At 43.3% G+C, this 22,946-nt stretch overlaps 1 protein-coding gene across 15 annotated transcripts in view; it reads left to right on the forward strand.

Moving 5' to 3' along the window:
- Positions 1 to 22,946, forward strand: part of ITSN1 (intersectin 1) — a 213,911-nt gene that overhangs the window by 131,080 nt on the left and 59,885 nt on the right. For 10 of the 15 annotated variants that reach the window (XR_011533735.1, XR_011533734.1, XM_070597188.1 and 7 more), the window contains 7 exons: positions 3,693 to 3,940; positions 5,755 to 5,914; positions 9,675 to 9,880; positions 10,630 to 10,712; positions 14,534 to 14,700; positions 17,795 to 17,840; positions 20,128 to 20,249. Coding sequence is in view for 13 of the 15 variants with exons in the window: in XM_070597188.1 (XP_070453289.1) it covers positions 3,693 to 3,940; positions 5,755 to 5,914; positions 9,675 to 9,880; positions 10,630 to 10,712; positions 14,534 to 14,700; positions 17,795 to 17,840; positions 20,128 to 20,249 (1,032 nt within the window). In the remaining 2 variants the exon portion in view is untranslated. The remainder of the gene's footprint in view (positions 1 to 3,692; positions 3,941 to 5,754; positions 5,915 to 9,674; positions 9,881 to 10,629; positions 10,713 to 14,533; positions 14,701 to 17,794; positions 17,841 to 20,127; positions 20,250 to 22,946) is intronic. The other 5 variants (XM_070597200.1, XM_070597192.1, XM_070597193.1 and 2 more) reach the window with 1 other exon arrangement.

Below are 22,946 nucleotides of genomic sequence, written 5' to 3' on the forward strand. Positions count from 1 at the left end.
GTTCTTGCCTTCCCCATTAAGAGCTTCTAGGGACAAGGTCATCTCTCTTCTTCCTGGTACAGAGAGGGAGGCACCTTTTACAGATAGAGATTTACCTTACAAATGTAAATGTGTCCCAACAAGGGCAAGTTCCATTCCCCAGGGCCTCCTTCCCTGTCCCAGTTTATCAAAAGCTATCAGCCCAAAACAATCCCGATGCCAAAGAGTCATATCTTGGGGTGGCCAATTTCAGGTCCCTACAAGGTCCTCCCCACTTCCTTCACAAACGCAAATGTCTCAAAGGGCAAGCAAAATTCCAGTCCTCGGAGCCTGCTTCTCATCTGTAGTTTTAAAAGTAACCAGCCTAAAATCTTCATCAACAAGGTCAGAGGTTTTAGAAATATTAATGCTCCCTGCTGAAGGTGACAGCCATGAAGCCTCTAGACACTGAGAAATTGTTATTGGGCTTCAGCCACGTGTGCTTGAACCTGACAGCTGCTGTGTGCGTGACTGTTGATCAATACCCTACGTTATAAGTGTATAATTACTCACATTTTGTGGACTAGATCTGTCACATAGTCCCAGACATGTGAGCACTATCTCAGGTTTGTGCTTCCCACTTTGATAACGTGTCACTAGAAGGACCCCAGATGCTGTGAGGTATTGCGGTGGGGCTGGTTAAATGAAATTGGATTAAAACCAATATTGTTAATGCCCAAATCCCCCTGACTTATAGCCACCAATAGATGAATTGACTTTGTCTGTAAAAGTCCACATGACAAAGAAGTCTGTGTGCCTCACTTTTCTCATTCTATCGTAATCTTCTATTTTTCCACAATTAGATTGGCATTTGGGGTAGTTTCCCAAACCACAAGAAGAAGTAGTTCTCATTTTCCTGTGAGAACCTTCATGCTTTTTCTAAGTGGTTAGTTTAATTTAATGTTGAGCGAATTTTTATTATAACCTCTGAACCTTCAAATTAAAATTTAATTATACATTACAATTAATGGATTCCTATAAGAATAAATCAAACTAATTGAGACTATTGTTTGGCCAGAGTTGACCAGTGAATTTCCGCTGTTAAAAGTGAAATGCTGATTGCATTATTGCCCTGAAGGATGGGAGAAACCCTTGTTTGCAGAGATAAGAGGCTGATGTGGCCCTCCCCCTTTGCTAAGTACACAAGTCACCCTTCAGTGGTGCAGCTCACTTTGTGTCCTATCAGGGCACAGGGCTGGGTGTGATTGCTTAAATAGGGTGGGAGCCAGACCTGCCCACAGGTTGGGACTTTTCCTCAGGGCTTCAGATTCAATTCCAGATGTCAAGTAAAGTCTTGTTACTGTGTCTCAAGGGAATGACAGTAGATCATAGGACATAATTAAGTAAAGCAGCTGACATTCCAGGGCGTCCAACTTGGACAGATCAGTAGGGTCCCAGACAGGCTGTGATCAGAAATTGAACTCCGGCCCCTAAAGGGTTACTGCTGGCAAGAAGGCAAACGCTGAGGCTAGGGTCCCGGACAGGTTTCTAGAGCAGGGAACGCCCCTTGCAGATTACCAGAGCTTGTTACCTTAAGAGAGGGTATGGTAGAGACCGGGACAGAAGCCTGAAAGGGAACTGCAGCAGGTTCAGAGCGGGGACAGGAGAGAGGGCTTAAAAACCCATCATTAAACACTTCTCAAATGCCAGGCAGCGTTCTAATATTTATCATTCCTCACAACAGCCATAATAAGACAGGTGCGGTTATTATCCCCGTTTTACAGATGAGGAAACCAAGGCACCAAGGGATTAAACTTGCCCCAAGTCGACCAGTTGATTGTGGAAGCAGCACTGAAACTGAGGCCGTCTAATTGCAGGGCCCTGCTCTCGATCGTTACCCTCTGCAGTCTTGAGGCTAAGTTCTTGTGCCCGGAGCTCAAGCTCCTAACTCACTCCCGCCTGACATCACCTTTGGTCCTAGGATGAATGGAGCGGGTGGCGGCTTGGCCGCTGAACCTACAGAGACATTGAGGAGACCCTGGCACCACCTGGTCTATTTATAGCTCTGTTTCCAGTGCAAAGCAGCTGCGAAGTTAAAATGTGTCACAATATCAGCAATAAATATAAATGGGGAAGGAAAGGCGTGTGGCCATTTGAGTTTCGCATAAAATAAGATCCAAGTGGAAAAAAATGTCATCTTAAATCCTCATCTAGAGAAACTGTGGGGGCTGCCCAGAAGAAGGAAAGTAAGAACCAAACAGTGCGGGGGCCTGAGTGAAAGTAGTGCTATGTTCACATCTGATGTAAGTGTAGCAAGAAGAGCAGACGAAGCAGCATTCCCCTTTATCTGGGGAGAAGTGCTTTGGGAAAATTCTTGGCTTTAAAAATTGCTTTTATTCATGACAGTAAGGGTTCCCTAAGGTGGAGCAGCAGGCAGATGTCCCCCACTTACTGAATATTTTGTAAATAATGTGTAGAATTAAATAGTAAGCTCTGTATTCTTTCTCCACCCCTACCCCAAGCATTTTTTAAAAAATTCAAATAAAGTAATAGACATCATATCTTATTACCCTCCATTGAATACAGATAGATATTCGGTTCTGCAGTTTTTTGCTTTGTTTTTTTACTGAATGTTTGAATGGGTTAGAAAACCAGTATTTTTGCCAGTTTTTCCAAAATTATTAAGACCTTACCTCCTCATTTCTGTAATTTCTAAAAAAGCAACATGAGTGTTCAATGTTTCACCTCCTTGGGCAGTATATTAAGGGAGAAAAAATAAGATAAAGTCTCTGATAGACCCTTAATTGACTTATAGTAATGAAAATAATTTTCTAATAGTGAATGTTATTATCCTCCAAAATCCTTCTCCTGTTGCTCATAAAATAGTGGGGGTAACTCATAAAGATAAGTGGAATCATCTGGTGATTTTGAAGGGTCCTTTGAGTCACAATTAAAATGCAAACATTAAAAGCACCTGGTATAATAAATAGCTTCTTGGAAATTTTTAAGCAGCAGAATTCTATATTCTCCTGTGCACTTCTGTGAATATTAAAGTTAAATTTATACAAAAGAAAACTATAGGACCTTAATAAAATTGATCGTTGCTGTAAGTAATCACTTCCTTAATTTTCTTCTCATCGTGAGTCTGAGGAATTTTTAAATGCCTAAATACAGCAGTCAGCTTTGCTCCCTGTAGAAACCATCTAAGGCTGTGCTTTTTATCTTTCTTGTCCCTGTGCTAAATACGTACTGCTTAGTTATCAGAGATTTTTAGAATGCTAAATTTATATTGATTGCACCCTTTGCTTGCAACTTTAAATAATAAACCCAAGTCAAATTATTTTTAATAATTACATGACTTTCCTGAGTGATGAAGTCTGTCAGATCACTTTCCAATTCAAAATAGCTCTAAAAATTTAAACTATGGGCCTTAGGACTTTTGGCACTTAATCTTAACTGCCATTCTTAGAAAAAGAAAGAAAAAAGCTAAAAAAAAAAAAAAGCTTTAAAAAGCACAAAGAGTAAGAACTTGAATTATGTCGCTTACTGTTTTTTCAGAGTTAATGGTTAGAGATAATCTTCTCAGACACTTAGATGAAGAAAAAGAAGAAATGTCTATGCAGCATGTCTGCCTGACAGGGTCAGAGGCTCGGAGCTTTGTTCTGCTAGAGCGTTTGGTGTCTTTGCGGGTTGATTCAGTGCCGCTTAAATTAAACTTTGCGACTTCCCTGCAGGTGGATGAAAGCCAGACTGGAGAACCGGGATGGCTTGGAGGAGAATTAAAAGGAAAGACAGGATGGTTTCCTGCAAACTATGCAGAGAAAATCCCAGAAAATGAGGTTCCCACACCAGTCAAACCAGTGACCGAGCCGACCCCCACCCCTGCACCCAAGCTGGCTGTGCGTGAGACGCCCGCTCCCCTGGCAGCGACCTCTTCAGAGCCCTCCACGACCCCCAACAACTGGGCCGACTTCAGCTCCACGTACGTGTAGCCATGCTATCTCTGACTTTTGAAACCCCAACTTAGTGATCTTTTTTCTTTAAGTGTTTTTATGATCTTGGGTTGTACCTCTGCATAAAGATGCCTACTCTTTTCATTACCACTTTCTCTGACTGGTCTGCTGGCAAATTGTAGATTACATTCTGTGAACTGGCTTTAATTATATCATTGCTCAAGAATGATTTGCCCTGGTAGAAAATAAAGCCTATTATCTTGTTTTGTTCAGTAATTTGTCTGTATCTTTCATTCTCATGGAAGAAATGGAGAAATACAGTTTCCTAATAATGTGTTTGACATCCGTGTCAGTCAACAAATATTCAGTCATTTCCTGCATGTAAATAGCACTTTTTTTTGCTGGACAGAAACAGAAATTGACTTTAGTCATCTGGTTTTGAATCCCATAGAAAGCTGTTTCCTTTACAGCTTTCCTGTCTCATCAGTCGTGTACAAATGTTCAGGGCAGTGAAGCAATGTGTGTCCTTGGCTGCTGCTAGTACTTACCATTGGTCATCAGGAAATGGGATTAAAAGCAGCGTGTAAGCAGAGGTTTGAAATGCGAAATGAAACCTCTGTCCACACTTCCAGTTATAGGACCATGATCCAGCTGTGCAGTCGTCTAAAAATATTTTGTGCCAGCATTCAAGTAAAAGTGATTTGCGTAAGAAGTATTTTAAATATTTTTTCAAGTCTAACCATCTTTCAGAAGAAACGAATTGAAGGCAGGGAGTCAAGATGTAATGCTGGAGAAAGATCCAATGGGTGAAGCTGAAAGAAAGGAGCAGTAACCAAGGGCAGGAGGAAGTGGAGGGCAGGGTGTAAGGAGTAACCAAGGTTTTCACCCTTACATGGCATAGAAAAGGTTGGAAGTGCTAAAGAAGGTCCTTCTTCTCTAATGTCTGCCCAAAAGTAGCCTTCCATTAGCATGGTCCCAAGGTGGAAACTCCCCCTTCCTCTCTTGATCTTGATTGAAAAGCTCTGACTCTTTAAACTAAAGCTTAGGCTGACATAGAAGACAGATGCCCTGTTTTCCAGGATCTTGTTTTGCTGTGCATCCGGTCAGTGTGACTCTCACCCTGGTTAAATGTGTAGCGTGCAGCTCTCTGGCTATTATCGAGGGCATCTTATTTTCCAAACCCCAAGTCAGGGCGTGTAGTCAAACAAAGGAGTTATTTTGATTTTTCAAATTTGTTTATGTGTTAATAAAGATATGAGAAGTAAATTACATTATCTGCACTCATCCAGATATGTTTATTTAAAATTATAAAATTGCAAAATTGAAGCTGTCCCTGAGATTCAGGACAACTGGTTGCTCTAAAGGTACCACTTGTAGTTACCATGCCGGGTGCTTGCTGTGTGGTGGATGGGACAGAGAAATGGTGTTAAGAAGTGCCAGCTGCTAAGCTGGCATATTTTCATATGTGATATATAACTTCTTTTTTGCTGATTTGGCTATTATTACAAATGATGATAATGATCATGTGAGGATGCTTCTCTGGTGCTTTAGAGGTACAAAGTATTTCCCTATCCAGTATTTCACAACTCACCCAAAATGGCAGAATATTGTTCCCGTTTTATCAATGAGGAAATAAAGATTCAAAGAAACTACTATAATTTGCCTGAGGTTTGTCACTAGTGTGTGAAGCTCAGACTCAAACCCACGTCTGGTGCGCTTTCCTCCTTCCTTGTTCTTGAACTTAGAAAGCCCCGTAAATGTACTGAGTTTGTGTTTACCGTGGGTGAAATGCTGGTGCATTAGGAAGTGCTTGCTACTCATGGCGGCATGCTCTTCCTTCCAGGTGGCCCACCAGTGCAAATGAGAAACCAGAAACGGACAACTGGGATGCGTGGGCAGCACAGCCCTCTCTCACCGTGCCGAGTGCCGGCCAGTTAAGGCAGAGATCGGCCTTTACTCCAGCCACGGCCACTGGCTCCTCCCCATCTCCTGTTTTAGGCCAGGTAAAGGCAGGCAGTGGGAGTGTGAAGACGTAGCATGCCTTACAGCACTGGCAGATTCAGCCAGTGCTTGTTGACTGTGTCGTTTACAAGTAAGCCTCACTATATGTATGGGATCAGCTGGCAGTGAGGGATCCGGTTCACGTTTTCCCAGTAGCCTTTAAGGAGCCCAGAATATATTGTGAATAGTGAGAGTTCAGAGATGGGTAATCAGAGAAGCTTCATTGAAGAAGTGTCATTTGAACTGCATCTTGAACAATGGGTAAGGTCTTACTAGGAAGTGGAGAGGGCTGACATGTCTGTCAGACAGAAAATTCTATGAGCAGAGGCTTTAAGGCAGGAAATCCAAGTGTGTGTAGGGAAAATCATGGGTCAGTCCATTTGGCTAGACTATTGAGTAGTTTTTGGAAAAGGTAGACTTATTGTAGGTTAATGAGGATCTCTTAAATGCCCTGCTAAGAAAGAATAATTTCTGAAAGGATAAAGATGGTTATTCTGAATATTTCTATTTCTATTTAATACAATAAAGGTAAAGAAATGAAATTTCTGTAAATAATCAATCAAACCAGACAAGAGACAATGCCTATCTGGCAGGCACTTGGGGCTCAGGGACAGTTTGTGATCTGGGAACAACCAGATTGAAGGTGGGCTCCGGGCAGCTTCAGGTGGAGGTGTTGGGCAGGAAGATTCGAGTGGAGGACATGGGGGCAGCGACACCAGTGAAAGAGGATGGAGTCACGGTGCCTGGGGGAGCAAATAGGAAAGGAAAGAGGTCTGGGATTGAGGAAAAGATTTGACCTTAAACAGAAAGAAAGAATTGAGAAATAAATGGATTTTTAGTTCGAGGGAGGAGGCAGGTTTTAGACGTGTGAAAGTGGGCCGTCCAGGTAGTCCTGTCTGGCAGGCAGCTGGAGCGTAGATCAGATCTAAGGAAATGTGTGAGGTCTTCAGAGGAGAGATACTGTCGGCAGAAAATGGAAATACACAGAGCACATGCGTTCTGTGACCTGGAAGAAGAGCAGCTCCCCACAGGGCGTTCCTTCCCTTTGATTCTCTCCTGGCTCAGCGGGTAGTGCGTCTCCTGCTCTGGTGGAGGAGAAGCGGGGCGTTGTTTCCAGAAAGTGGGTCAGGGGTGTGCTCATATTATTAAAGGCAGTGGTCAGGACAAAGAAGAGATCATTCAGTGTGGCAAGTAGAATGTATTTGTGGCCTGGAAAAGAGTAGAATAAAGCAGATCGCAAAAGGGTAAAGGGGAAATGATGGGTGAGAAAGTGGAAAGATGTGTGAAAGAAAAGAGGAGTAGAGGGGCAGGAGGGCATTGGGAAAGGCGTGAGCCAGCCACATTGCTGCATGTTAGAGAAAGGGACTGAAAAGTCAAGTACCAGAGAATATAATTGGGGTGAGGTGAATACAACATGAAAAGCACAGAAAAGAAGACAGGATTCTTTTTCTTCTGGGAGAGGAGGGGTGAAGAGGTTGGGGAAAGATAAAGGAGAGAAAGGAGTTCAGGTTGTGCTACCTGCCAGCATTCTCAGGAGGGGAATGCAGAGTTTGCAAAATAGGAATTCAGCAAAGAAAAATGAAGAATTGCTTGGCTTAAGTTAACCTAAATCTGTAACTGATCATTACACATTGTCTCAACGTTCTCCAGCAATCCAGAACTAGAAATGATAATAATAATAAAAGCTACCACAACTATTATGGTTATTACTGTCATAGCAACACTATGGAGAGATCTTATAAAACTTCCTTGACAACCTTTTGAAGAAAGTATCTGTTTTATGGATGTGGAAACTGAGGCCTGGAGAGATTAAACAATTGCCTAAGGTCACAAAATTAGTAGTGACAGGCTTGAGACTCAAACCCAGAGCCCGTGTTCTGTCCGACCCCAGGCTGGGTTATTCGGGTGTATCCATGTGGAAAGATTGACAAGGCAGGCACCGGGAAGATTTCTCAGGGCGAGAGATTCTGAAGTATCAACAAGGACACAGTTGAAATGGCTGACCCAGTGGTCCATTCGTGGTAGAGAAATAAATGGACGTAGCGAGAGGATGAGACAGTCTAGGATAGCTGTGAGGTCCCCTGTGAGGGCGAGAGAGGAGGGTGGAAGGTCAGGAACAGATGGTCCTGGGGAGTGTTTGAAACCCATAGAAACCTCCTCCATTCTGAGGATTTGAAGGAGCGCACAGTTGAAATGGAAGGAAATAGGGATGTCGTAGGTTTAAGAAGGGGAGAAGACCAGGATTTAGAAGTTAGCAGCATGGATGCTGAAACTGTTTGACCTGTCATAAATTCTCCATTGATCCGATGCAATCATAATTAAATGTCAACGTGGAAATAACTTGTAAAGACAAGTACAAATGGGTTCCGGATGAACTCTCCTTGGCCATCGTCCTTTGTTCCTGTCCATTTACGTATGCGATTGAAAGTTGACATTGTTGTATTGTTTAGTCATGTTTTTAGATATTGTACTGGTTTTCTATTATGGTTTTTAAGCAGATAATGAATGCCTCGCCCTGCCTTTCCAGCCTCATCTCCTACCACACCCCTCCATGAAAGTAGGCCACCCGCGTCCCCGGATTGTGCTTCTCTTCCTGGACCCTTTGCAGTGTACCGCCTCGAGGCCTTTGCCTGTGCTGTGCCCTCAGCCTGGAGTGCCCTTCCTCCGAAGCCCTAGCTTTCAAAATCCTTCTCGTCCCTCCAGGCCCACCTCCAGTGCTGCCTCCTCTGGGAAATGTTCCCTGTTGCCCACAGGCAGAGTTCATACCTCTCCTCTCTCTGTTCCCACAGTGAATAGCTGGAACGTCTTATTAGCGTATTTCCTTCTGCCAGGTGGTATACATAGTTGTTTGTATCTCCTTCTTCCCCGTTAATTGTGAGTTCCTTGATAATAACATCACACTGTCCATTTTTATAGTGCTTTATGGTGAATAAAGTGTTTTAACCTAAATTATTTTGGGGAGGCAGAGCCGGCGTTTTATTCATCTTTGTAACCCCACAGTGCCTTGCATATAGGTGTACAATGGGTTTATGCCAACCAGACCCCTATTTCTCTAAAAAGGAGCTAAGACAAGCACAATCCAGTGCAGGGCGTGTTTCCCTTTCTCCCTAAACTAAGAGATCAGTTAATTATCTTTTGAAATTTCATAAGATTTCTGCTCCAATATTAATTCTCCACTGAAAATCCAAATCAGATTGGAAATGGGGGCATGCCCTGGGCAACCTGAAAGTTAAAATAGAACCAAAATAGGGGCCAGCCCCGTGGCCTAGTGGTTAAGTTTGCGCACTCTGCTTTGGCGACCTGGGGTTTCGCCGGTTTGGATCCTGGGTACAGACCTACGCACCTCTTGTCAAGCCGTGCTGTGGCAGGCGTCCCACATATAAAATAGAGGAAGACGGGCACAGATGTTAGCTCAGGGTCAGTCTTCCTCAGGAAAAAAGAAAACATAGAACCAAAATATAAAAGGCCCACAGCCAGGTGCAACAGAATAAATCCGACCTCCTGGCTTGTTTAAATAGAGAGTTCTAGTGGCCAGGCAATGGCCTTGTGGATAGGCTGGCAGGTTTTTGCCTCCACTTTTGGAAATAAACGATTACTGAGAAACAGTGAAGCGTCTAGCACTCGACTGTGCTGAAGCGGGGTCTCTGTGGCTGTGTGTGTGCCCGTGTGTGCTCATTGGAGGGGAGGTGCCCGTGTTCATGTCGCCTGAATTGATAACAAATCACCAAGTAATGAGAGGTCCTTTATGTCGTTCCGCACAAGGGCGAGAAGGTGGAGGGGCTACAAGCGCAAGCCCTGTATCCTTGGAGAGCCAAAAAAGACAACCACTTAAATTTTAACAAAAACGATGTCATCACCGTCCTGGAACAGCAAGACATGTGGTGGTTTGGAGAAGTTCAAGGCCAGAAGGGTTGGTTCCCCAAGTCTTATGTGAAACTCATTTCAGGGCCCGTACGGAAATCGACAAGGTATGTTTGTGTTTATCTGCTTCTGTTAGATGAAAACAATGTTAGGCATTAAAATATTGCTTGTGCTTGTTAAGATTCACAAATAGGAGTTGCAGGATTATTTTATCTTCTTGATCTTTTAACTACAAAAGTTAGAGGATATGTCAACAGAAGGAGCCTCTTACAGATAAATGGTCACTTTTTCTTGTGAAAGGCTGTATATCTTGTTTTTCATTGAATTATGCAAGAGGGATTTCTAGTCTGAGACCTGGAACATTCTTGTGGGTTTGTTGGAGATTATGTCTGTCTTCATGCTTAGTACTCAGTACTGTGCCAGAGATACATGACTACTTAGAAGTCCAAAGCATTTGGAAATAATTGGAGGAATGAATTATCTTCTTCATTAGGGTCTTATTATAGCACAGAACCTTAATTATTCCAACCATATACATGTTCAAAACAAATGATGAGATTTAAGAAGATAAAAATATCAAAAATATCGGATGAGAATCCATCAGTCATGCTTTGAAATAGACCAATACATTGGCTGTGTATCCAGCACAGCAAAGTGCTGAAAAACACGAATGTGAGCCAGAATCATGGCTCTGGAGCATCTTATTATGTGCTTTAACTTAGCCAAGTGCCACTGTCTCAGCTGGAGATTGTTCAGAGTTTTAAACGATAAGAAGTTTTAAAAGAGAAAAATCAATGTCATCTGTTCTACTTTCTTCTAAGGTAAAACTTACCGTACTCTTTCCCCCATCTTTCAGCATGGAGTCTGGTCCTTCAGAAAGTCCTGCCTGTCTAAAGAGAGTCGCTTCCCCTGCAGCCAAGCCGGCTGTTTCGGGAGAAGGTAAGAACCTGAGGCAAATATGTTCTTTAGAAGGTCGTGGAAATTATGCAATACAAACAGTAAATGTTTGGAATGAGACTGGATTTCATTTTTAAATTGACTACATTAATTTACGTTCTAAGCTAAAGTGAAAGTTTAGCTCTTTATAAACTCGAAGGGCTTTATGGAGACTTTCAAAATACTATCAGATGGATTGATCATAAAAACTGAATTTTCTAACTATATTTTATTATGAGTCCTTTGACTTTTGAAAGAGGCCCATCAGTCACTAGGGATCAAGTTTTCTGAGCATCTCTATAGCTGAATTGTGGTCCTGTCTATTCTTGACTCTGAGATAAATATTTTGTTTTAAAATCGTGACTTACACAGTCCCAGAAAGCTGTTAGAGTAACATCAGTGCCATCTGTACACCCAAACAAAAGAGAACTTCAGTTTCCATGTTCCGTGTAAATGACCAAACCAGATTCTGTAGGCCTAAAAATTTCATTTTGAGTGTTTATTATACAAATAATTAATTGCTTTATTTCTGGGTCTTTGTGACATAATCCCAAGGATTATCTATGCCAATGTATTGTATGGGTTTAAAAGTGAACAAAACCTAACATAATTTGGGCTCTAAGAGTAAAAGTCTCATTTATGCCTTTTCCACATTCAGTTTAGCCATTTTCTAGTACTAATTGAAGAGTGCTTTCCATCCAGAAGTCTGAACAATGCTCGTAGCTAACTGATGTCTCCCCAACTGTATAGTAATTTTCCATGGGTTCCTTGAATGAATTATATGAGGAGAGAATGTTTTATGTAGTTTGTTTGCCATTAGGAGATGGTTGCATTCCTTAGAAATCTTACCTTGTGAAAAATAGAATTATTAAAACAGTTGTTCCCATGGAGACAGGAAGCATGAAAGTTTAATGGTATTTCAGACTCACAGTGACAAAGTTACTTTTTCAAGAGGAATTTTAGAATTTTCTTTTTTAGTTGATAGGTATAGTGATAAAACTTCATCATTACTCAACAAATCCAGCGTTTTAGTGCATCCAGTTTTTGCTGTTACCTCCAAAGCAATCATTAGCATAGTTCTCATTGTACATTCTTATCATCTTAATGACAGTTCGTCTGCTGTTAGGAGAACAAGGCAAAAAGCTCATTTAAACACAGCACATGTAGTCAGTAGTGTATAAAGCAAATTATCTCACACACACTAAGAAAAATTCCATGTATATAGCCAATTAAATCTCATCGGAGGGCTGGAGTTTACATTCTAGCTCTCTTACCTAGAAACCATATATTTTGGTCTTGCCTTAACTTCTTCATCTGTAAAGTGGGCATAATAACCACCCCTTGAGGTAGCAAATTATTACAAGGATTATGAGATAATATGTGTAAAACTTCAGAATAAAGGTCAGTAAATGTCTGCTACTTTTATTTCCTTTTTGCTTCATTTGCTGGGTTATTAATAGAGCCACTTATAGCAGTGGGCTTTCTCATCTACGAGCGACATTGATAAATGTCTATTTGTTTTAAAACATGTACAGAGGCCTCAACACTTGAGGCCTCAATTAAATAGGTCACAGATGAACCGAACATATACTTAAAGTTGGGCAACAGAAGAGAGCTAAATTTTAATCTTAGTTGACATTTATTGCATCCATTTTGAAATGATTTAGGTATTGGAAATATCGGGGAAGATTGCTGGCATTCTGGAGGCGTGTGGAAGGACACTGGAGTTTGAAATTCCGAGAAGAGCTATTTTTATATGTTAATGAGCCACTTATTAATACTGCATTAAAAGTAATCAAATTTAAAATAAACCATAAGCCAGATTTAAACAGAGTGTCAGTTTGGGTAGCTCTTAAAATATCGGCTTGGGGATGGCCGGCACCCTGGGGTCAGTGTGCGATGAAGTGGGCCCAGGTGGTGAGGGGCCCCTGCGTCTCCATCCTCCCGTCTCCCGGCTGTCCTGAGTCCTGAGCAGCCTCGCAGAAGCCTGTGTGCACGGAAGGGCGAGTGCAGCCACAACCTTCCCAGTCTCCTTGGTGTCCTCTGCTGCAGTGTCAAGTTCAGCCAGAGTTCATGCTCCTGAAGTTTCTTAAGCATTTTGAAAGTTACTCCAAAATTTGGATCCATTTTTAAGAAAGTGACTTTTAAGTGCAAGAATCGCTGGGAAAAGTGTTGATTGCCAAGGATCCTATCTTCAGTGGCCAAACATGAACTAAGGAACAAGTCACAGAGCAAAATGAAAAGGGAAGGGTCAGAAGATTGAGAAATCAGAAAAAGGAATATGTTAAGGAAAAAAGAATGTCCTTATTAAAGCTGCCAAACTTTGAGTTCCTTGTGCGGGAAATCATTTTTCCAGTTTCACCCGTGGAGGTGTATGTTACCAGCGCTGGAGGGCTGAAGACAGAGAGCCTTCTGTTCTCCCTCGCGCGTTCGGATGACCTTGTGTCTGCCGTGGGGTCCGACGCTCCCCAGCACTCGCTGCTGGCCTCAGCCTGCAGGTCCGCACTGCTGAAGCTGAAGCCCTCGGAGAGCTCCTCCCACATTGTGGAGCTGCCCACATGAGCACAGCGTTAGGGGGTTTTGTTTTTTGTGTATTTCTTTTAGCTTTCAGTAGGCCCCTGCAGGGGCTCTTGTAATTGGCCAAAGGATTCCTCCACGCGAAATTTCTGCCTATTAATTAACATTAGGCTCTGCATCTGAGGACCATCATCTGAAGTTTTAGTGAGAAACATACATCATCCATCATAAAAATGAACTTTTTGAGTAATTGGTGATTTTTGTATTGCTTTTTAAAAAATATACAGAAGAGTAGGATAAAATGGAGAAAAAAATGGAAACAAGAAACGTACGTTCATCCTTCTATAAATCTCTTATCCTGTACCTAATGTGAAGAATTTTGTGTCTAGTGGTCTTTCTGAGAGTGTGGCTTGGTTCTAAGCCTTAGTAAAATCAGCTACTTATAATTAAAAAGAAAAATTTCCTCTGGGATGTCCACACTTCACCTTCAACACAGTGAATAACATTAGTTCTTACCCTTTAAGACTAACTTCCATGAATAATAAAATGTAGGACGCTGTGGTTTGTCTTTCAACTTGATCAGAAAGCCTCGATTTTCTTCTGGAATTGAGTAGACACTACTTTTATCATCAGTCTGCTCCACCTGTTGATGCATTTAATTGACAAGTAGATGCCCATTTTGAACTAAATAAGGTATATTTTTTTATTTTGTGTTCTAACAGCTTCCTGCCATCTGTGTCTATGGCACAAAAAGACATAGTTTTCACTTGGGCACTTGAATAATGAAATATGTGTCTTATTTAATTTACATAAAGGATATACCATATCTAAAGATTTTTTAAAATTGTGACTTGAAATCCTCAACACTGAAAGATAGGTACTTGGTGTGCACACCAAGTGCCTGCATGCGAATGTCTCTCAGTCAGTGCTCAGCCCGACAGAGGCACTCAGTAAATGTTAGTTAAGGGTAAAGGTAAAATGTATTTTCATTTAAAAAGAAATCATGATGTTACGTCGAGATCACTCGTGGGTAGTCCTCACTGTTGGTAGACATACACTTCGTTTTTTGTTCCTGTAGCTGGGTCTTCACAGGAATTGTCTCCCTGTCTGCAGTTACTGAATTTTTACGTGCAATTGGGGAATTTGAACCCAGGGGTCCTGCACCTCTGTATATTATCTGTGACTAGCCTTTCTCTTGAATGGATCTTATCCTAACTTCCTTATTCATAAACTTGCTTTTGCAAAGCTGTCTGGGATTTCTGTAAACAATCAAGCTCTCTCCGTATCTCAATATTTCTCCCCACCAGAATTTATTGCCATGTACACTTACGAGAGTTCTGAGCAAGGCGATTTAACCTTTCAGCAAGGGGATGTGATTTTGGTTACCAAGAAAGATGGTGACTGGTGGACAGGAACAGTGGGCGACAAGGCCGGAGTCTTCCCTTCTAACTATGTGAGGCTTAAAGATTCGGAGGTAAACCCACATTAACTGTTTCCTCTCCCTTTCTGGGCAGTGATTCTATGCGGGGAGTCACCATGTTTGACGGTGGAACACTTTGTTGGGTTTTGCTAAGTTCTGGAACGTGACAGCAAATACGGTGTGACCTGTAATATTTGAACTTGTCATTTGGTTCCATAGGCTAAGCCTTCGCTTCCCATATGCAGACAAACTCCCGGGGCTAAGTGGAGGCTGTCTGTAGTGAGGCGGGTGTGTGTCAGCTAGGATAATGTTCAGCATTTATCTCTATTCCTGCGTGTAACTGCCTTAGGATTTGCAGTAAACGTTCTTCATTAGGTCTTTTTGGGCACTGACTTGGGGTACCTCAAGAAAGATACACAACAAATATTTTGCCCATGTAAACAAAAGTAATTTGGTGATACTGGCCCCAGAATATTGGACAGTAGAGAGTTTGTGAAATTTATATTTTTCCCTACACAGTAGGAAGACACAAGACCTAAGAGATTGGTACACTTTGGGCTAGGCCTTAGTATCTCCAGGGTCTAAATTTATTTTAAATGCTGTTCTCCTTATAAACTGGAAATGGCTCCCATTGTTGTTAAATGGGGCTCTAAAAATTCAGTTGCATAACGGGTGGTCTTGAGATAGTGCAAGTTTAATGAAATGATGAGGTGGGCCTACCAGAGTATAGGAGCCGATCTTGTAGTGGCCAAATTCAGGTTGCTGGAGGATTTAGGGGTATAAATGTAGTCATTTAACAGATCCATCACACATAAATAAACCAACAAGAATGGGCTCTTTTTAAAAAATTTTTTAAATTTTTTCTAAGCTTAGGCACCCAATTCACTTACCTTCGCTTTCTCAGGTGCCAGCACGTGGACAAACCTGGCCCTCTCTCATTTGAATGCCGTAGGAGGGTGGGCCCCAGTATCGGTAGCTGCTTGGGGCACCAGGCCAGGCCTGGTGGCCGGCTGCAGTAGTCCTGCCATTGGCCGTCTCCTCTTCCCTGCAGTTCCCAGGCATAGTTTTATTTTGCCTGGGTTTACTTTTCCAGGAAGTGTCATTATTGTTGTTTTTGTTTTCCCGTGCCGTGCTGTGGTCGTGAGAGCAGCTTGCTGAAGCTCCCCTGGAGGGATTAGCTTAAGTCTGCTTACCCTGGGAGAATTTGGCAGAAGCCAGGTGGAAAGCACTTCTGCCTGGAAGACAGCGGTGAATTGTCCTCTGCAGACCTGGAGGGCCAGAATAAACTCTTCTCCAGGCCAGCCAGTTGGATCCAATGAGAATCACACAGATGGCATTTGCGGGAGGCGGGAAACACTTGATTTCTGCTACCATGCACAAAAACTCTAAAGTGACTCTGCCCTTTGGATCAGTTAAAACACAAAAGCCATTACTTGTATTGTATTTTAATAAATTATAGTTTTCTATAAAAAACTTCAGAAGTCAGCAAGTTAAATATATATACCGTGATACTTTCTAAAGGTAAGCTGACTTGTAAGGTGACTTCTTAACCACAGTCTTAAAGTATGAGCCACGGAAGAACTAGCAGGGCTAAAGATCTTGGGCAAACATTTAGCTCCATTATATTTCATAATAATAGAAAAATCTAGAAAGTCAGCTCTTTCCTCCTACTTGGCCATAGAGTTAGAGTATAAGGAAAATATCCTGCCAAACGTAAAAACCAGACCTAGCCTCAGATAGCAGGATTGCCCTGTGGGCCTGGGAGAGGCTGTCCTGTCCTCGCTTCCCTTCTCTGGATGAGAGGGGCTGGGGCACGTAGCCTGGGGTAGCTTTTTTCCTGCGTTCTTGAGGAGTGCCAGGACAGAAGCTGGCCTGCTGAGTGCGTCGTAGCTTATGTGCCGGCTGTGGCATTGAAGCCACTTGAACTCTATCATTGGATAGTGCCAGTTGCTTTGTTCTTTTTGTGGAATATAGGGGGAGTATTATAGCCTGTACTAGGAAAGAAACTGGGCATTTGGAATCTTGTTTCATTGGAATTCCTTTATTTTGATACACAGCCTATAAAAATAGCAAGGGAGATTGGTATGGTATAACTTTGTTAATACAGAAAGCATACATCAGTAAAAATTTTAACTCAATCTTCCCTGTTAAATGGTTATTAAATTTCAATAACCAAATTAAAGGGACTATGATAAGTTGTGTTCCTGGTAGATAAATTATATATTTTTATTCCTGCAGTAACATCATTTAGTTTATTAAGCCTTTTGTTATGTTTTAATTGGAATACTTAATTTACTGAAAGATAGGAACTCAGGGGTGAATATTAATTCAGGAGAAAGCCCTTTGTAACCACGGATTACGGTCTGGCCCCTGTCCTGACTGAAGGTCTCTGTTGGCTTACTCAGCTCGTTTAAAATTCCGTGAGTGTCCGTGAAGGAATTCAACCCCAGAGCACTTTGGAACACTTACTAGTTGGAAAAAAGTATGGTCTGCTTCTCTGGATGGTGCACGCAGTGTTGGTAGAGCAGCGTTGAAACAGTGCAGGATTGGGGTGGAATGGGTGCACAGGAGAGCGGCTACCTCTTTGAATAAAGAGGCAAAGGGGCTGGGAAAGGATGTTTGAATTGCCACTGTACTGTTTAGGTTCTTTTAAAAAAAGAAAGCTCTAAAGCAAATGTAAAATATTAATATTTTCATGTATTCAGTCTTGGTATTGGGCTCATGGGTGTCTGTTAGAGTCTCTGTACTTTTTATGTGTGAAATATTTAATAATTAACCTTTTGAACATACAATATGAGGTTGGTGTTTAGGACTAGACTAGTGGTCTTCCTAGTGTGGCCCCCGTTTGATTCAACCCAGAGACACGACATGCCTGTGCCACACCTGAGCCCCCTGGGTCCAACAGCGCCATGTACTTGGCTAATTTTTCTCCAAAGAGAGTAAAAGCTGCATGTTTTAAAGTACTTACTTTGTCATGTGTTTTCCTGGTGTCCGTCCTAATGTCAGGAGATCAGTGCTACTGTGTTTCCCCAGAATGAAAAGGGGGCTTCAGGGGCTCAAGCGGGTTTGTGTCATCATTAATCGTTTTTTTAAGTTGCATGACCAAAACTCTTCAGTATGCAAATGAGACCTTCTGCTCTGTTTTAAGGGCTCTGGAACTGCTGGGAAAACAGGGAGTTTAGGAAAAAAACCTGGTAAGTTACAAACCCTGATGCTTATTTTTCCATGTTTTGAATGTAATTGATAGTTGCTCCCAATCTTTATTAGGGCCAGAAGCCTACAAGAAAAGGCAAAAGGGTCTTCCCTAAGAATGGTTGGCGTAGATCCTTTCCTTGGAATCCATTAATAGTGTATACATGGTATAAACTATGGCTGTTGCTTCACACAGGGGAAATAGGAGCGTTACCAGACAGAATGTCCTCTTGGGTCCTGAAGAAATAATTCAAGCAAGATGGTGGGACGTGTAGTGCACAGAGCTGTAGGATTTGGGGTCACTCTACTCACCCATCTTCTTGTTGGGCTCAGGAAGCCCTTTTGCCTTTCCTGACAGCACATTCAGTCCCAGAACATAAACAGTGGAGGAGATGAGAGGAGCAACAAACATCAGAGTGTAGGTCCTATTAATTTAGAAGCCATTGGGTGGTTTTCCTCAGGTACACATTGAAGGTACAAAATTATAGTCATCCCTCTGAATTCAAAGTGTTTTTGTTCATCTAAACAAAATCGCATGTTCTAGAAATAGAAGCATGAGAGAGAAGAAGCAGACATGAAATAATATGGTTGGTATGGCATGACTTCCTCATCTAGGTCATTTGAGCTTTTCTGTTGTCGCATCCTTAGGAAATTAGAGGTCGGAAAGAGTCAGCGCTATGCTGAGTGAGGGCTTTGTATCTGTGTCTGGTGCTTAGCTCCAGAGGGCCTTACCTGGCCGGGAAAAGTGGGCTCTCAGGTTGTCATAGGATGTTAGTCAGACTCAGATATTGGACCCCTCGGTCAAACCTCTGTTTGAACTGTGAGTATTCTGTGTTTTGAATTGTCATTCCAAAGGGTCCAGACGGGCTGAACTTTGCACTGAAGCCAGTGAGCTGCTCAGAAACACAAAAGACAGAAAAGAATGTCAGGGCAGGTTGCTGGCTATGCCTGCCAGGTCCTTGGAGGAGCAGGGACATCTGAGGCCAAATAGGACACTAATTTGGACTTTCTCCAAACCAAGTACTCTTAGGATCTAGAGCTGGTCCTTGGCGTGTTAGGGAGGAATAGGACCCAGCTACAGATTTACCAGCTAGGGCGCTCAGTGGTGCCCCGGTGTATGTAATCGGGCTCTTTCTTGCTTCGCCTGAGCTCTCGGAAGCATCTGGCAGGGCCAGGCCTGCACCATGACGGCCTAGAGCTCCTAGTAAGGTGGCCGGCCGCTGACTGCAGAACAGGGACTATGGGGTTGCTAATGCGCCTCTTAGAGTGGCAGGAAATATTGTCAGAGGCTGGGGCCTTTTTACCTCTTTTCTTCCTTTCTGTCTTTCTTCACCTCACTCCTTCTTTCCTCCTTTCAAGAACCATTATGATGGGGAGAGAGCGTCGAGGAATAGAACAGTTAGCGCTGTGTTGCTTCTGGAAGTTCAGAAAGCAGTCGCTGCTGACACACCAGCATTTCTTTTCCTACTCGACCTCCTGTGCCAGTAGAAGTGTACTTTACAGAGCCTGGTCTGTGGTAGTGCTGGAATTTTTCCCACGAGATTTTTAACATTCAGGAAAAGTACAGAACTCTTTACATTTTTTCCTGTGCTGAACTGTTGTTTTTCTATAAAATTCCCATCTCAACTCCAGGTTCCTCCTTTAACTTGAAATAAAAAGAAGTAACTTGCACTGACATGAGTCCTCCCTGATACTTAGGGATCACCCTCAAAATGTGAGCCGCAGGGAAAGTGGTCTTTGGATGGGGGCGAGAGTCTAAATGCACAACAGTCGAATCAGCTAGTGCCACGCTCCCGATGGTTTCTGAAGAAAACAGAATTTCTCTTTTACTGTACTTGGCAGGTGGAAAAGCTTCCCTTGAGGTCCTTTCTTCACTAACCGTCCTCCAGTGTACTGTGTGCTAAGCACTGTGTGGGGGCAGTGGGCGGGGTGGAGGCGAATGAGGCCCAGCTGTCGGCCTCAGGGTGTTCACGGGAATTGTGGGAGGGGCCGGGACAGAAGGTGTGGGAATTGGGGGGCGGGGGTTCAGGGTGGGAAGTTGGTGCGTTCTGAGAGATGATGATGGAGTCCTGGAGCAGGCTGGGCAGAGCCAAAAGATCACTGAAGCCCTCGAACGCTGCATTTGCGTTGTAGGTCATGGACCCGGGGATAATTGAGCCTTTAGAGAACCAGCCCAGTACATGGGCTTTGACGATGGTCATCTGTGAGCCTGGGGGGTGGCTGTGTCTCCCTAGACTTTCCTTCTCCTGACTGTAACAGTGCACCACGATGTTTGGTCTTGTCTTTCAGAGATCGCCCAGGTTATTGCCTCCTACACTGCCACCGGTCCAGAGCAGCTTACCCTGGCCCCTGGTCAGCTGATTTTGATCCGAAAAAAGAACCCAGGTGGATGGTGGGAAGGAGAGCTGCAAGTTAGTGTCTTTTCCGTTTGTTTAAAATTCTCTGTCCAAATTTGAATATGCAGAATCTCAAATTTCATTGCAAAGTAGAAATAACCCCACACTGCCTAAAACCTGCGTTTGGAGAGTGAGAGATATCACGTTATCTGAATCTCTTGGTGGTGTAAGCTTCAACCAGCCCGCAGCAGAGTTGGAGAGCTAAGGATTCTTCTGCAGTTTTGTCCAAATCTGTTTGGTTCCTGAGTTCAGAGAGTGAGCGTTGGGATAGTGAGAATTCATGATGACGGACGACACCTGTGTCGAGTCTCCTTCAGTGTCGTGGTCTTATAGAAGTGGACCTTTCCATCAGTGGCATTATAAGGTGTGATGTACCATAAATGTCTCACAACATTTTCAGCTCCTGCGCATGTGCATGTGCGTGTGCGCGTCCTCAGGTCACCGTTGTGTCGAGGCGGACCTTGGTCAGGCAGGGGAAGATGTATATTGAGGTGAGCCTAGGAAAAGGGAATGGTACCTTTCTGTGCATATAGGGCAGCTAATTAAAAAAATAGGGCCGAAAGAGTGAAGAGTGAGCCGGTGGACTAAAGAAATGTGTCGTGGCCAGAATGGAAGGCACAGCCTGGAGTGTAGCCAAAGATAAAACTTCCCCTGAGGGGTTCGCTGCTGGGCAGCCATGAAACACTGTCCAGCAGGGCTGACCAGATACAGTTTACTGGCGCAGGAATTGACCTTCGGAGTCCCAGGATCCACTCTTTTTAATGTGTCTGCTCCTTCGCTGGGTGAGGAGAAGCCTTCTTCAGAGCAGTGGGTTGCATTCCCTGTGTAGAGTCGTGCTGTTGTCCCCTGATTGGCCTTCTGAGCCACACATCCCTCTCCTGTTCTAAAGACTTGAGTGACCCCTCCCTTCCTCCTCAGCCTGCTGGCAAAGGTTTCCCTCGGGTGCCCCCCTTCCCTCTTCAGCCATGCATCTTAGCAGTCTGACCACTCATCGGCGACTTCTCCACTCCAGCCTCGTTTGGTGATCTGCTCTCTTGAAAGCAGTCAACACCGCAGCCTCTCATGCCTCACTCCCTTTGCTCATCACGTCTCCCCAAGTGGTGGTCCTGCCTCTGCCCCGTTCCTCAAGAGCTGGCCAAATCCCACTTCTTCTGGAAGCTTTCTGTGACCATCCCACCAGAAGTGACATCTCCTTCCCCTGAACTATGGTGGCCACGATGCCTGCACCACTCTGGGTATTTAATATTGATGCTAATGTGATTACTTAGCTTTCCATGCATATTTCTTATTTCTGCATGTAGGTTATCAACTCCTTGAAGGCAGCAACCAGGGTTTTTCATCCTCACACTCCTAGTACCTTGCTCAAAAAAGAGTTTTGAATGGTTCTTGCAATCCACAATGGAGTGGGTGAATTGCCATACCCGGAGGGCTGCTGGTGCTTGAGCCAGAGTTTCTCTCGTGGTGGGATACACAAATGAAGAAACTGCCCGTGAGCTCTGTTTTCCACCCTTGTGAAACTGCAGGGGTGCGGAGAATAGTGGAGTCATGTGAGCTGTATGGCAGTAAACTAGATAGACATGCATGTGGGGACTTGTAAATGAGTGGCTTCCATCATCAGCGGATTCACTGCAAAAATAAGAGTGTCAGTCCTTGAGCCAAGGGCATGAAGTCTGTCGGACCACAGGGAAAGTGAAATTTGATCTGCATTCTAAAAGTAACCCAGAAGTATTCCTCTTGATAAATTGGCAGGTGGGAAGGCAGAGGAAAAATGGCCAAAGTTTCCTTTTCTCTTAATTTTATTTCCTTATTTTTGGAATAGGTAATATATTCACATGGTTTAAAATTCAAAAGTTACAAAAGAGGATTCAAATTTCTTCCTCCCACCCCGTCCTCAAGGGGAAACTGTTTTTATGAGAGCCTTGCTTCTAGAGATATTGTGTGTGTGTGTGTGAACACGTGTGCATGCACGTGCACATGTGTAGGTTGTTTTGAGTCCTCTGGTCCTGCTGGTATGCAGAAGGGTCGTTGTGACTTCTCATGATCGCTGCCTAGTCTTTGCCATCTCATACACGTGTGTCCTGACTGTAAGGCTTGGCTCACCAGCTTTCTAAGTTCCTCCGTGTCCTATCCCTTTCCAACAGCACCTGTATGTGAACGCTCCGTAAATGGATCTTGTGTTGAACTAGATTCAAGTGAAGGAGAAGGGAATGGCAGTGAAGAGTGTGGCTGTGGCCATCACGTAGGCCTGGTGGCCTTTGAAAACAGTGCCACATCTAGACTCCCTGTGTTCTATACCTGTTGCGTGTACATTGCCTTGTGTCCACGGTTGTCTATTATGCACAGAGAAAGCGCAGACCGGGGTGTGAATCTTGGCTTGTCATTAACTCGCCTGTAACCTTGGGACTGTCACTTTTCTGAGCCTCATTTTCTTTCTCTGGGAAATGGAAATAGTGACAGTAGTGTTCGTCTGGAGTTGTGCAGATCAGGTGCTTAGTATCGGCCTGGCTCATAAAAAGCACCAATTAGTGTTGACTGCTGTTATTATTATTATTCCTAAAATCCATATATAATGTTGGCATTAACCATAATCTCTGCATTGCTTGATATTAACAGCTGAGAGCTAACGTCACATGTGCAGAGTTTTCTGTCCTATATGCACTGCATTCTACTCTGAATTGTGACCCATACCTCCAGCCCATGCAAAGACGTTTC

The sequence above is a fragment of the Equus przewalskii genome, chromosome 27 (genome assembly GCF_037783145.1).
Source record: "Equus przewalskii isolate Varuska chromosome 27, EquPr2, whole genome shotgun sequence".
NCBI classification, from domain to species: domain Eukaryota; kingdom Metazoa; phylum Chordata; class Mammalia; order Perissodactyla; family Equidae; genus Equus; species Equus przewalskii.